Source organism: Anas acuta, chromosome W (assembly GCF_963932015.1).
Source record: "Anas acuta chromosome W, bAnaAcu1.1, whole genome shotgun sequence".
NCBI lineage: Eukaryota > Metazoa > Chordata > Aves > Anseriformes > Anatidae > Anas > Anas acuta.
The window spans coordinates 13,076,218-13,091,600 of NC_089016.1; the positions used below are offsets into that span (position 1 = coordinate 13,076,218).

The window sequence follows — 15,383 nt, forward strand, 5'->3', positions numbered from 1 at the left end:
AGAGTAAGTTTACCTAAGTAACATGGACCTCCGATAGCATTTGCAGGGATACCTTGCCAGACCCTATCCCCACAAATAAGAAAAACATCAGGAGGTAGTGCCATAGCTGTACAATTATTCCAAATGCTATAGTTGTTACCCCTTGTCTCTGCGCCATAGGCCCCCAAACCCTGCCTAACCCTGTCATTGCAACCACAGGTGTTATTTGTATTTCTGTACCTGTATGGGCCTTCTGAAGTCACATTTGTCCACCCTATTAGATTGTGTTTTTTGAAATGATTCAGTTTTTGCTGTAAATTTCTGAACACAAAACATGTTTGAGTCCAGTTCTGTGATGTGTTCCAGATCCTCTGAGACCCAAGTAACCGTAACTCTTGTGGATCCCAGGGCAACGAGACATTAAGCGAATTTATCAATTTCGCTGAACACGCAGCTACAGATGAGGCACTGCAGCAATTGTTGGTAGCATACTGGCCAAACTCAGAAGGGTCATACACAAATATACCTATGAGGCAAGTCCTGAATGGATCCGTGGACGATGCCACAGACAGAAAATTCTGATATACCAGTCTGATTAGCCCATGTCATCCACAGATTTCATCGCGGCTCGAACTTTGTCACGAGCGCAAGCCCTGCTGGCAGTATTAGAATCACCATCAGCAACTTCCCACTTGCTGCACCTGCATCAGTGTACACAGTACGGCCCACCACTGGTCAGGATGAGAGTCGTGGTACTACCTGCCATTTATATGATCTTATAATGTGCTAGAGAGGCCCCTCTGGAGTTCGGGAATGTACCAATCGTGGGTAACCTAACACAGCTTCTTGTAGCAGTATGGACTGCTGTAAACACCATTCCAAATGATCCCGAGCCATCGGCAGACTAATATCTCCTGGTTCCTGCCCGCTGATCTCAATACTCCCTTATGTACTAACTCCGCGATAGCTTCCGCCCGTGTTTGAACACTCGTTTTTGGCTGAATCTGTAGGAAAATCCACTCTAGGACTCGAAAATCCTGTCCTATCATTCCGCTCTTGCTATCTCCTGTTTCACTTGTGCTATTCCTATTACCAGTGCTGTTAGTGTCAGTGGCATCCTCCTGATACCGTTTCTGTCTTCGTTGCCCCTTACTCTCCCCCTTTTCTTTTTGCCACTGACCAAGCACCGCAAATGGATGAGACACATGATTGCTAACTAGTAAGGAGAGTGCAACTTCTGATATATGTCTGCAAGCAGCGCCAGCTGCAACCTTAGAAACTATTTGTGAAGGAGCCTGCCATTGCTCATTGTTTAATTTAACCTCCTGCTCTGCACTTCTTCCTTGCAATAAAGGTAATAATATAGCTAAGTCGTCATTAGTAATCCCTACAATGTGCTGAACCCACTGAATATTACCCAGGAACGTTTGTACATCTGTCAAATTATGTAACACCGTAGATATATCAGCTTTCTGTGGACGAATGGTAGAGTCTGATATTTTCCATCCTAAGTATAGCCATGGCTGTTTCCGTTGAACTTTCTTTGGGGCTATCTTCAACCCTTTTGCTTCCAGAGTATTCTGAATAAACTTTAAATCTCAATCCTGGAAGCATTCTGGCCTACAAAACAGAATGTCATCCATATAATGGTAAATAATTACATCACACCATGCCGTCCGAATTGGTTCTAATGCCCAGGCCACATATAATTGACATAATGTAGGGGAATTCTTCATACCCTGTGGAAGCACTAGCCATTCATAGCGCTTTGCCAGGGCCTGTTTGTTAATGGAGGGTACCGTAAAAGCAAATCTCTGGCAGTCCTTTACAGCCTGTGTCACCACAGCTGCTTGCCTGGACTGATCATCTCTCTCTACCCTTTCCAACGTATCCTCTACCAGTGCGGTTCTCGGCAGTGTAACTAAGATGTTTTGAGTGTTTGGGTTTGCATTATCAAACACAAACATTTTAAACATACTGCTTTTATACTCCGCTGTTAGATCAGGATGATCAGCAATTGCTGCCCACAACCAATCGATAAATTTAGCATATGGTTCCCCAGCGGCCTGTTGTACTGATGCGAATGGAGGTGCTTTCTTTACCCCTGGGAGACTAAGAAGAGCCCTTAGTGCGAGCTGTGCAGCTGTTTGGTGGATAGTCGCAGGGAACTGCAACTGAATCTGGGTGTTGAGATAAGGACCCATCCCTGTTAACATCTCTGCAGTAACCCCATACAGAGGGTCCCCTGGATGCCGCGGTCGACCCGCTTCCCCCTGTGCTAACTGCAACCATTCCCTTTCAAACAATAACAATTGTGAAGGACTTAACAATAAGCGTGCCAAGTTTTGGCAAAGTGGACACATTAGGTCTGTCTGGAAAATCCACTGAACTATCTGTCGAGCTGCCTCAGATTGCAAACCGTAGTCGGTAATCATTTTTCGAGCTCATTGTAAAAGCTTCCAATCATGCGGCTGCCACGACCTGGTGCCTTGAGCAGGGTCAACAATAATAGGACAGGCCAAAGATGCAGTGTGCCACTGTCCTTCTATGATGGCATCGCGTATCACACCAGACCACCTGTCCCTCATTGGTGGTGATGTTGTTGTAGCCACGGATAATGAGATAGGACGCTCCTCCGAATCCATAATTTTTAAGTACTCCAACTTTTCTAATAATTCTTGGAACAGATCCTCCACCGAAGGTCGATTCTCAGAAGCTGCTGCTGCACCTCTCATTGGCAAAGCATCCCAAGTGGATTTATTGCTGCCTGGCAGCAGCGCGGATGCTGGCAGCGCAGCTTTGTCAAGATTTTCCGGTGCGGGGGGTGGGGAGAGCAATCCCCACTCCCCATCAGCACTCTGCTCCAACAGTCCCATAGTTATTTCTGCCGCTGATTCCTTTATTGAAGAGGTCATACCCTGAACCGGGGTGGGTGTGGGAGCCGACGATAAGAATTGTACCGGCCACATTCCTGAGGTCTTAGGTTTTGCACCAGGCGTTCTGTCGGTCCCAGGTGGTACTGCGAGAGCTTGCGCCGTCGCCATCACCACCTGCTGCTCGGCTTTCATACAGCACAGCGCATTAATCACTGTCCCCCACGTCCCACTTTCTTCTTTATCCAGCTTTCCACTTGAGATGGCTTTATCCCATAAGCAATCTCCTACCTCCCGCCACTCTTCTGGGCTAAACATTATTGGGATTTCCTTCAGAAAACCCTCCTTCTGGGCCCAATGCACCAAGTCCTTTATCTTCTTTACATTGCAAGATACACCTCTCTTAGAGATAATACTAGAGAGAAGCTGGATAGCTGCTTCCTCCTCCATGGTTACCATGGACGAGCTGCAGGGTCGCGATCCCCACCCCTCTACTGTGTGCCAACTTGCCTCACAGCGCTGCTCGTCTCCCGTCTTCACTGATGCCTCTGATCTCCTGTAGAAGTTTTGAACTCCGGCTCAATCTCCGATGTCCCACGTCTCATCTCGTCAGTGTTCCGCATCCCTCCGCATCTCTCTGCGTTTCACAGTGTTCGGGCACCATTTGTTGCAGGAAGGATGGCCGAAGTCATGACATACACCAATATGGTTAGATCATGCTCTCTCTATAACCCAAATAGCCTGACTCTTATAGCAAATTTAGCAGGGGCGGATAGCGTTTCAGTCGGGCAATAAGGGAACATCATCATGGCAACTCCTCGTAGTCATCCTGGTAGCTTGGTTTGCTCAGCTGCAGCAAGTCATGGCCTCCTTGCTGTTTCAAAAATTCTTCAACATGACCCAAACTGGCCAAAGGGGTATTCCAAACCATCCGAAATCATGCTAAACAATATATAGGGGTGGCTAGCCGGGACTGGGGGGCCAGCTGCTCGAGGATAGGCTGGGCATCTGTCAGTGGGTAGTGAGCAATTGTATCGTGCATCACTTGTTTTGTACATATTATTATTATTATTATTATTATTATTATTATTATTATTATTATTATTATTATTTTATTTTCTGTCCTAATAAACTGTTTCTATCTCAACCCACAGGCTTCAGTTTTCTCCTTTCTGTCCCCCATCCCAGAGAGGGAGGGGGGGGGTGAGCGAACAGCTGCGTGGTGTTTAGTTGCCGGCCGGGTTAAACCACGACAGTCCTTTTGGCGCCCAACATGGGGCACTAAGGGTTGAGATAACGACAGATCTGACTAGAGTGTGTTAAAACAAGATTCTCATAAGCATTACATCAGTTTAATATTTACTAATCAAAATGATGATTTTTCTGAACTCAAGTCTGCTGTGCCTGTTTTCCAAATTGAGTTATATAGCACATTAGTGTCTGTGTTCGCTGTTGTGTTGCTTATCACTTCATACAAATGAGCTCCTGATCGAGGGGTGGACCTGAGCATGGACACTATAGCACAGGTTATTCATGATTGTGAAACAGGTGCTGTAATCAAGGAAGCCCAGTGGTTAAAGCATCTTTGGTATGGAGGACAATGGCTGAAATATAAATATGGAGAGGCCTCGCAGATTGATTATATCACACTCCCTCAAACTCGCAACAGCAAGCGCCACGTACTTACCATGGTGGAAGAAACCACCGGATGGCTGGAAACATATCCTGTGCCCCATGCCACCACCCAGAACACTATCCTGGGCCTTGAAAAGCAAGTCTCATGGAGACATAGCACCCCAGAAAGAATTGAGTCAGACAATGGGACTCATTTCCAAAACAACCTTATAGACACTTGGGCCAAAGAACATGGTATTGAGCGGGTGTATCACATCCCCTATCATGCACCAGCCTCCGGGAAAGTTGAATGATACAATGGATTGTTAAAGACTGCACCAAAGGCAATGGGTGCTGGGACATTCAAAAATTGGGATACACGTTTGGCAAAGGCCACCTGGTTAGTCAATACTAGGGGATCTGCCAACTGAGCCGCACCTGCCCAATCAATCCTGTTACCTACTGTAGAAAGGGATAAAGTTCCTGTAGTGCATGTAAGAAACATGCTGGGGAAGACAGTCTGGGCTACTCCTGCCTCAGGCAAAGGCAAACCCATTCGTGGGATTGCTTTTGCTCAGGGACCTGGATGCACTTGGTGGGTAATGCAAAAGAATGGAGAGGTCTGGTGTGTACCTCAAGGGGATTTAATACTGGGTGAGAATAGCCCATGTGTTGAATTGTATTATGTTAATTATTATCTAATACTGTATGTCAGCACTATCATGATTGCTATATGTCAATGTTCTATTAATAGTATCACTGTAACAGCCACGCAGATAATGATGAATGAGTTTTGATAGAATTGGACAAGTACAGAGATGTGATGGAACGAGAACAGGCTTCAACGTGTGATGATCCAGCACCACACACCATCTCTTCTGCCCTGAAAGACTGCTGTGACAGATGATCCTGAGGTCAGTCACGGACTATGCAAACTGAGTGGACATTCTATGTACCACTGATGAAAATGATGATTAATTGGAATGTATTGGAAAGGGTATAACCTGAAGTTGTCATAAATGGTATGGAATAAGGGGTGGATATATGTCCTGGTTTCAGCTAGGATAGAGTTAATTTTCCTCCTAGTATCTGGTAGGGCTATGACATGCTGATGTTTTAATTGTTGCACAGCAGTGCTTACACCAAGGCAAAGACTTTTCAGTTTCTTGCTCTGTCCTGCCAGTGGGCAGGCTGGGAGTGCAGCAGGAGCTGGGAGGGGACAGACCTAGGACAGCTGACCCAAACTGGCCAAAGGGGTATTCCATATCATCTGATGTCATGCTAAACAATGCATAGGGGTGGGTAGCTTGGGGATAGGCTGGGCATCGGTCAGCGGGTGGTAAGCAATTGCATTGTGCATCACTTGTTTTGTACACATTATTATTAGCAGTACTATTATCATTACTATTATTATTTTTCTTTTCTGTTCTAATAAACCATCTTTATCTCAACTCACAGGCTTCATTTTCCTGATTCTCTCCCCCATCCCAGAGAGGGAGGGGGGAGGGTGAGCGAACGGCTGTGTGGCATTTAGCTTCCGGCCAGGTTAAACTACAACGTACTCCCCCCAAAGCATCTGTGGGCACCGATAAGCCCACTCCGGAGCAAGTACACCTCAAAGAATCTGTGGTCATGGAGAAGTTTGTGCCACAGCAGGTACACCTTTCAGTCTCTGTGAATAAGACTACAACACAGCAGGTGTCTGAAGGGACCATGGCTAATGGAAGAGGCTGCACCAGGGAAAACCATGACACAGGTACACCTCGAAGCAGCTGTGTGGTAAGTCCATGCCACAGCAGGTATACCTCTGTAGAGTCTGTGGCCTGTTATAAAGTCCACATAAGAGCTGGCTTCAACGTGCAACAATCGAACACCATTCATTATCTCTCCTGCCCCAAAGGATTGTTATGACACATGGAGCCCAAAGTCATGGACTAAAACTCATACATTTTAGAAGGATGGCCCATAGACTAAGGGAATTATATCTGTGTGTATATATCAGAAGACAGGAAAGGTAGTGTTGATTAATTGGGATGTATTGGAAAGTGTAGGACCTGAGTGTGATGTAAATGGTATGGAATAAGTGGTAGATACTGTCCTGGTTTCAGCTGGGATAGAGTTAATTTTCTTCCTAGGAAAAAAATAATAAAAAACATGGGGAGTTGGCAGGGGGACAGGGACACAGACATCAGGGCTGCTGCTGCTTGGGGATTGGCGAGCAATTGTATTGTGCATCACTTGCTTTGTATATTTTTATTGTCATTATTATTTTCCCTTCCTTTTCTGTTCTATTAAACTGTCTTTATTTCAACCCACGAGTTTTACCTTTTTTCCCAATTCTTTCCCCTATCCCACTGTGGAGGGAGTGGGTGAACATCTGTGTGGTGCTTAGCTGCCTGCCCTGTTAAAACCAGAACATGACACGAATTTAAAGGCTCATTAAAGTATACTGGGTAGAAAAAAAGGTTTTAGCAGACAAAAGACCATTGATTAAAGCATCTGGATTCTTGTGCATCAAGACAGACATTTCCATGTCAAAGTTCATTGTTTGTATCCACCTTAAAATTGTGAGTAGGAAATATAGTGGTGAAAAGTATAAAGTTTTGAAACATTTAGAAACCAGTAAAATGTACTTCTAATACACCTCTTACCAAATTACTCCATTTCCTTCAAATCTCTTTACTGAAAGGATGAAAGAGCTGAAACATTACTAAGCATACAGAGAACTGCAGCCTATTTTTAATGATTTACAGTTTTATTAAACACAGTAAGTTTTTAAAACTATTTGCTTAGTACAAGTTTGGTATGCTACCATTTCATTTTAATCATCTCACATATTATTGAGGCATCAACTAGCAAAATGTAAAGTTATACATCACGTACATTCATTGCAACAAGTTCTACCATATTTGACTATTCAGATTACATCCCCTGTATTCTTAGAGCAAAGGCAGCATCAGCCATGCTCAGCATAATCAACTAGAAAAATATGAAGTTTGCACATATCCATACTACAGAATTTCATAAGAAGACATGGTTTCACCTGCTACTCCAGTAAGAAACAGCACCCACTCTTAAAGTACTTATTTCACCAACATAAAAATCAATTACATTGCACATTTTCTAATTATTAGAATCATCTAATCAAAGTAAAGCTTCACAAAGAACAAAATCAAACTACACTACTAAATCAAAACATCACATTTTAACTGCTGTACCATCTCATGTCTGTGTCATCTTCTCCCTCCCCCATCCACTATAGATGACAAGATCTCCCAGATAAGAGCCAAGGCCCTCCTTTGCTCCTAACCATTCCTATCTCCAGGCTTAGAAACATTTTCAGACTGGTAAGAGTTCACAGAGTCCCTCACAAAAAGCAGAAAATTGGCCTCATTATGACTGTTTTCTTAGCATCCAGGGCCAGTTTATGATCTCAGTATCCCATGACCTGTGCATTCTACACTGATGTCTGGCCTTATCACATAGGACAAGAAAGAAATTCAAAAATATAGTGCTTTAATTCTAGAGATATTTTAATATTATTCTGAAGATAGTTTCTGTAAAGTATTTCTGCTTTCAAACTTAGTAATCAAATATACAACTTTAAAATTGTCCTATAAATATAATTACCCAATGCATACTTTTCAAGTCCCCTTATTTCCAGTAATAAACGAACAAAATAAACGTTATTTAAAAAAAAAAAAAATGGAAACAAACTTTAGTGCTGTTCTCCTTCCTCTCCTCCCCACTTCCCATACCGCTTGTTGCAGGGGTGTTTTTTCGCACTGTTTTGGTACTTGGACTAAAAGCTGTGCCACTCCCATATCGACTTCTGGGAAGCGACGTGCGCACACACCACCATCTACTTTCAGGGGCTCCCCGGGAGCAAAGCTAGGAACCCTGGGCCCAGCAGCGCCCCGCACCCGGCTAGGAACCTGATGAACGGAGGAGACACCCTCCCTGCGCACCCCTAGCCATGCCCTCACGGATCACGATCTACAGAAAACACAACAGGCAGTAGTAAGAAGGGGGCTGAAGCCACTCCTGCGGCTCTGCACTAGGAAGGGCTTCATCACGCCACCTTTCGGGGGTGGGTAAGGACGCCAGACCCTGGGCAAAGGTGGGGAGAAGGTAAGTGAGCCCCACGGCCCAGCGGGGACAAATACATGCCAATACCCCCACCTGAGGGAGAGGGAGGGGGAGTGGGCGGTTGGCACTGGAGCGGCTCTATGGCAGGCTCCTCGCGGTCAGGTGGCAGCTGCCTCGACCGTGAAAGCACCTCCCGCCGGAGTGCCCGTGCTCGAGTACCCACCAGGCCTCTTCGTTGGTGGAGATGGGAGCCCCGGCCTGATCCTTCAGAGCAGCAGGAGAGAAGTGGATGGGGCTGACAACCCTCATCCAGCTGACCTCTAATGGGGGATGGGAGGGCGGGAATCCGATGTAGAGAGAGGAGCCAAGAGGCTGCTAGACATAGGCTGCGGTGAATGGGAGAAGCGCCTTACCTTGCTGAGCACCCCACAGAGCTCAACAGGCAGCCCAAGTTCAGTCTCGGGGTCCCCTTCAGAGCCTGAGAAATTCCAACTCTGATTGTCCGACGTGGAGACCTAAGCCGCAGCCACTGCCGAGCAAGGAAGAGTCGAGCAGCTCCTGCCCAAAGCAGACTCAGTCTCCTCCTACCGAAGGGAAGGGAGTGGCATCTGGGGGTAACCCGAGCGACATAGCTCCGCTCGCGCCTGCCAGTAACCGTCTGGCATCAAGACACAGAGACCTGAGCTTTCCTCTCAACATAACTCCGTGGCCTCAGCCTACAGCAAGAGCTACAATGTAGAGATGGCAAAGGGTGTGTGAGTGCGTGCTTGCCTACCACACACGCCACTCAGAACAGAGTGAAAGCTAGTACCATCACCATCTTACAAAAAGCTCCATCCCTCAGCCTCCTTCCTGGCCGTGCGCTGTCTGCTGGGAGTTGCAGTTTTCCACAGAGTTTCTGGTCCTACCCCGGCCATCCAAACCAAATTAATTGTTCAGCATGATGTCAGATAGTATGGAATACCCCTTTGGCCAGTTTGGGTCAGCTGTCCTGGGTCTGTCCCCTCTGTCTCTCCCAGATCCACCTGCACCCCTAGCCTGCCCACTGGCAAGACAGTGAGAAGCTGAAAAGCGCTTGGCTTAGCGTAAGCACTGTTCTGCAACAATTAAAACATCAGCGTGGTATCAACACTATTCTCATCCTAATCCAAAGCATAGCATCCTACCAGCTACTAGGAGGAAAATTAACTCTGTCCTAGCTGAAACGAGGGCATATATCCACCATTTATTCCATACCATATATGTCATGCTTAGGTTCCACACTTCCTAATGCATTCCAATTAATCACCACTTTTCATATATATATGTATATAAAATGTCCACTGAGTTTCTGTACTCTGTGACTGACTTCGAGCTCCATCTGTCCCAGCAGTTGTTTAGGACAGAAAAGATGGTGTGTGATGTTGGAACCAGAACAGGCTTCAACTTGTGACAATCCGTCATACCACTGTGCTTGTCCAATTCTACCAAAATTCATTCATCGTTATCTGTGTGGCTGTTACTGTGATACCATTAATAGGACATTGACATACAGCAATCACGATAGTGATGACATACAGTATTTGATAATAATTAACATAATATAATTCAACTCCTGGGCTATTCTCCTATTCTCAGCCAATATTAAATCCCCTTGAGGTACACATCAGACCTCCCATTTCTTTTGGAAGTGCATTCAGGTCCCTGAGCAAAAGCAATCCCACAAATGGGTTTGCCTTTGCCTGAGGCAGAAATAGCCCAGACTGTCTTCCCCAGCATGTTTCTTACATACACTACAGGGACTTTGTCCCCTTCTAGAGTACGTAACAGGTTTGATTGGGCAGGTCCAACTCGGTTGGCAGATCCCCTAGTATTGACTAACCAGGTGGCCTTTGCCAAATGTGTATCCCAGTATTTGAATGTCTCAGCACACATTTTTAGTGGGTTTACGTGGCAAGGTTTTGGTAGCAGGGGGCCATAGGGTTGGCTTCTGTGGGAAGGATCTAGAATCTGCCCCATGTTTGGTAAGGGCCCCACTGCTGACCAGAGCCGAGCCAATAAGCGATGCTGTTTTGCCCCTCTGTGAGAGCATATTTAAGACGGGGAAAAAAAACGCTGTGCTATACAGCAGCTGGGAGAGTGAGAGGAGTGAGGAACAGCCTTGCAGGTGCCAAGGTCAGTGAAGAAGGAGGGAGAGAGGTGCTCCAGGCACCGGAGCAGAAGTCCCCTGTGGCCTGTGGTGAGGACCATGGTGAAGCAGGCTGTCCCCCTGCAGCCCATGGAGTACCATGGTGGATTAGGGTTCCACACTGCAGCCTGTGGAGGAGACCACGGTGGAGCAGGTGGCCCTGCACTGATGGAGGATGCCGCCTGTGGAAGACCCCTGCCAGAGCAGATTCTGGGCCAGACCTGTAGCCCGTGGAGAGGAGACCACGCAGGAACAGGTGACCTGGCAGGAGCTGCTGCCCGTGGGGGACCCAGGTTGGAGCAGTTTTCTCCTGAGGGATGGACCCCGTGGTATGGACCCATATCTGGAGCAGTTCTGGAAGAGCTGCTGCCTGTGGGAAGCCCACGCCTGATAAGTTCATCAAGGACTGCATCCCATGGGTGGAACCCCACAGCACAGGGTATGAGAGTGACCGAGAAGGAGTGGAGGAGAAGAAGCTCTATAGACTGACCATAACCCCCATTCTCCCGTTCCCCTGCGCCGCTCGGGGGGAGGAGGTGGAAGAGGGTGGATGGGGGGGGAAGGTGCTTTACGTTTCTTTCCTTTGTTTCTCACTTCTCTAGCTTGTTAGTAATAAGCAATAAATCACAGAATCACAGAACTGTAGGGGTTGGAAGGGTCCTCAAAAGATCATCGGGTCCAACCCCCCTGCCAAAGCAGGTTCCTCAGGGCAGGCTGCCCAGGTAGGCGTCCAGATAGGCCTTGAATAACTCCAGAGAAGGAGACTCCACAACCTCCTTGGGCAGCCTGTTCCAATGCTCCGTCACCCTCACCGTGAAGAAGTTCTTTCGCATGTCAGTGTGGAACTTCCTGTGTTCTAACTTGCAGCCATTGCCCCTTGTCCTATCCCCACAAAGCACTGAGAAGAGGTTGGCTACATCCTTCTGTCCCCCACCCCTCAGATATTTATATACACTGAGGAGATCCCCTCTCAGTCTTCTCTTCTCCAGGCTGAACAGACCCAGGTCTCTCAGCCTTTCCTCATAAGGAAGATGCTCCAGGCCCTGTATCATCTTTGTGGCCCTCCGCTGGAATCTTTCCAGGAGATCCCTGTCTTTCTTGTACTGGGGAGCCCAGAACTGGACACAGTACTCCAGGTGAGGCCTGACCAGGGCAGAGTAGAGGGGGAGGATCACCTCCCTTGACGTGCTGGCCACGCTTCTTTTAATGCACATCAGGATCCCATTAGCCCTCTTGGCCACAAGGGCACAGTGCTGGCTCATGGTCAACCTGTCGTCCACCAGGACCCCCAGGTCCTTCTTCTCAGAGCTCCCATCCAGCAGGTCATCCCCCAGCCTGTACTGATACACGTGGTTGTTCCTTCCCAGGTGCAGGACTCTACACTTGCTCTTATTAAATCTCATTTGGTTTCTTCCTGCCCATCTCTCCAGCCAGTCCAGGTCTCGCTGAATGGCAGCACAGCCTTCTGGCGTGTCGGCCACTCCTCCCAGTTTTGTGTCATCATTGTACTTGCTGAGGGCAGACACTATTCCCTCATCAAGGTCGTCAATGAAGATGTTGAACAAGACCAGACCCAGCAGGGACCCCTGGGGAACACCGCTAGTCACAGGCCTCCAGCCAGACTCTGCTCCTCCGATCACCACCCTCTGAGCTCGACCAGTCAGCCAGTTCTCAACCCACCTTGCCGTCCACTCCTCTATCCCACACTTTCTCAGCTTTGCTAGTAGGATGTCATGGGAGACAGTATCGAAAGCCTTGCTAAAGTCAAGGTAGATGACATCCACTGCTCTCCCCCCATCTACCCAGCTGGTGATGCCATCATAGAAGGCAACGAGGTTGGTTGAGCACGACTTCCCCTTGGTGAATCCATGCTGACTACTCCTCATAACTTTCTTCTCTTCCAATTGCTTGGAGACGGCATCCAGAACAAGCTGCTCCAATACCTTTCCAGGGACAGAGGTGTTATATATGGAGTGGTAATTCATGTCAAGAAAATGGTTGATATTAATAAAGAAGGGGGAGATTTGGGAATGTGGCCATGGGGGTTGGAAAACCCCGTGGTTGAGATAACATTAGACTCTTAACGACGAGGCCATCAGGAATATAAAAGAGTTTAGAGGGAACAAAGAAGGGTGATTCAGGAGACTCCATGCAGTCTCCAGTTTCTTGTTCTCCAGCTGGTTCTCTTGTTCTCCAGCCTTAAGGCATGGAAGTTTCTGGGTGTTTGCTGTTGTTGTTACATTCAAAGTTGTTTGACCAATGAAAAGTTGTTTTGAAAAGAACTGCTGTGGAGAGAAGGGTATAAGAGGGGAGCCTGCCCTCAAGAAAGCAGAAGAAGAAAAAAAAAGAAGGCAGCATGATGAAGTTACATCAATAAAGAAGCAGGAAAAAGAAGTGAAGAGGAACAGGCTGTCAGAATGGAGACCAGGACGGGAACAGGCACTTTGATTGCCTCATGAAGATAGGTTCAGCCAAACTCAGCAAACTGCTCAGAGAAGCTCGTACAGAAAGTCACTGGAAACAGGCACGCTGGAGCTGGAGAGAAGCTCGAGCTGGGAGAAGCGGACCCGTGCACACAACTGCCTCTCGCTGGTAAGCAGTTGTGCATTATGGGGAATCATACGTCCTTAGGAACAAAGACTGTCCTGGTAACCTTACAGCTTATTCTCCTTATTAACAATTGGACTGTTTATGATCCTGAAATATGGGACCAAACTGAGGTCAAGGTGTGGGACTCTGCAACTAAAAATGGCAAGGTTGCAGTGGGATTGCTCGGCACCTGGCGAGCAGTCTCTGAGGCCTTAAAGAGCCATGTGGGACCACGGTCAGAAATGTGTGATTTGCCAGACAGTGAGGGAGCTGCAGGCTCCTTTACTGATCCGACTGCTATGCCATCAGCCCCTCTGCTGCTACAGCCATCGAAGGCTTTTGCTGTTACGCCCCCTGGTGACCTGGATGTGCCTTTTGACCCAGGCCTATTGGCCTTCACAAGGAGATGGATATGCTTTGCTTCGATATGGGAAGAACGGGATACATAAGGCCTGAAGACCGAGTTGCTTGACAACTTAAAGCAAGACATATTGTTCAAAAGGAAGGGAAAATGGAGACTGTTAAGTTATGGAACTTGAAGGATTGTTTGTTACCTATCCTGATTGTATGTATGTATAGGCATACTCGGGTTATTATGTAAAGTAATGTTCTGTATACATGTATTTAGAATGTTTGATGTTCATGTGTGCGTGTTGGTGGAGCATGGACTCCCCGCACACCCAGCACTGTTTACTTGCCTTTTATACCTTTTATAGCTTTTATACCTTTTAGAAATATTTGTTTTATAAATATTATAAAATTCAGTTTGCATTCAGACCTCATTTATAACAGAGGTGAGACTGACTGGCTTGTAAATCTTACCGTCTCCCTATGCCGAATGTGTTTTGCCCATCACAATAATTTCTCTGTGATCTCCTTGTCCTTATCTCAACCTTTGAGCCCTTTTCATCGTATTTTCTCCCCATTCCTCTTTGAGGAGGGGGAGTGAGAGAGCGGTTGTGGTGGAGTTCGGCTGCCCACTCGAGCGGAACCACCACACCATTGCCTTCCGTGTAGTCTTTAACAGTCCATTGTACTGCTCGATATTCCCGGAGGCTGGTGCATGATAGGGGATGTGATACACCCACTCAATACCATGTTCTTTGGCCCAAGTGTCCATAAGGTTGTTTCGGAAATGAGTCCCATTGTCTGACTCAATTCTTTCTGGAGTGCCATGTCTCCATGAGACTTGCTTTTCAAGGCCCAGGATAGTGTTCTGGGTGGTGGCATGGGGCACAGGATATGTTTCCAGCCATCCGGTGGTTGCTTCCACCATGGTAAGTACGTGGCGCTTGCTGATGCAGGTTTGAGGGAATGTGATGGAATCAATCTGCGAGGCCTCCCCATATTTATATTTCAGCCATTATCCTCCATACCAAAGAGGCTTTAACCGCTTGGTTTCATTTGATTACAGCACCTGTTTCACATTCATGGATAACCTGTGCTATAGTGTCCATGGTCAGGTCCACCCCTTGATCACAAGCCCATCTGTATTTGGCATCCCTGCCTTGATGGCCTGAGGTGTCATGTGCCCAGTGAGCTATAAATAATTCACCCTTATGTTGCCAGTCCAGGTCCACCTGAGCCACTTCACTCTTAGCAGCCTGATCCACCTGCTGGTTGTTTTCATGTTCTTCAGTAGCCTGATTCTTGGCTGCATGAGAATCTATGTGGCGTACCTTTACAACCAGGTTCTCTACCCGGGCAGCAATATCTTGCCACAATGCAGCAGCCCAGGTGGGTTTACCCCTGCACTGCCAGTTGTTCTGCTTCCATTGCTGTAACCACCCCCACAGGGCATTTCCTACCATCCATGAATCAGAATAGAGATAGAGAAATGGCCACTTTTCTCATTCAGCAATATGTAAATCCAGATGGAATGTTATCACTTCTGCAAACTGACTTGATTCACCTTCTCCCTCAGCAGCTTCTGCAACTTAATGTGTAGGACTCCATACAGCAGCCTTCCACCTCCAATGCTTTCCCACAATACGACAGGACCCATCAGTGAACAGGGCATATTGCTTCTCATTTTCTGGTAGCTTGTTGTACAGTGGGGCTTCTTCAGCACA

General features: G+C 47.1%; 1 protein-coding gene across 1 annotated transcript in view; it reads right to left on the minus strand.

The window, feature by feature from the left end:
* The window catches only part of LOC137847423 (ceramide transfer protein-like), a 194,028-nt gene extending 179,441 nt beyond the window's left edge, over nucleotides 1-14,587 (minus strand). The window contains 2 exon segments of the mRNA XM_068665698.1: nucleotides 8,969-9,070; nucleotides 14,312-14,587. Coding sequence (XP_068521799.1) covers nucleotides 8,969-9,070; nucleotides 14,312-14,587 — 378 coding nt within the window.
* Nucleotides 14,588-15,383: the final 796 nt, after the last annotated feature.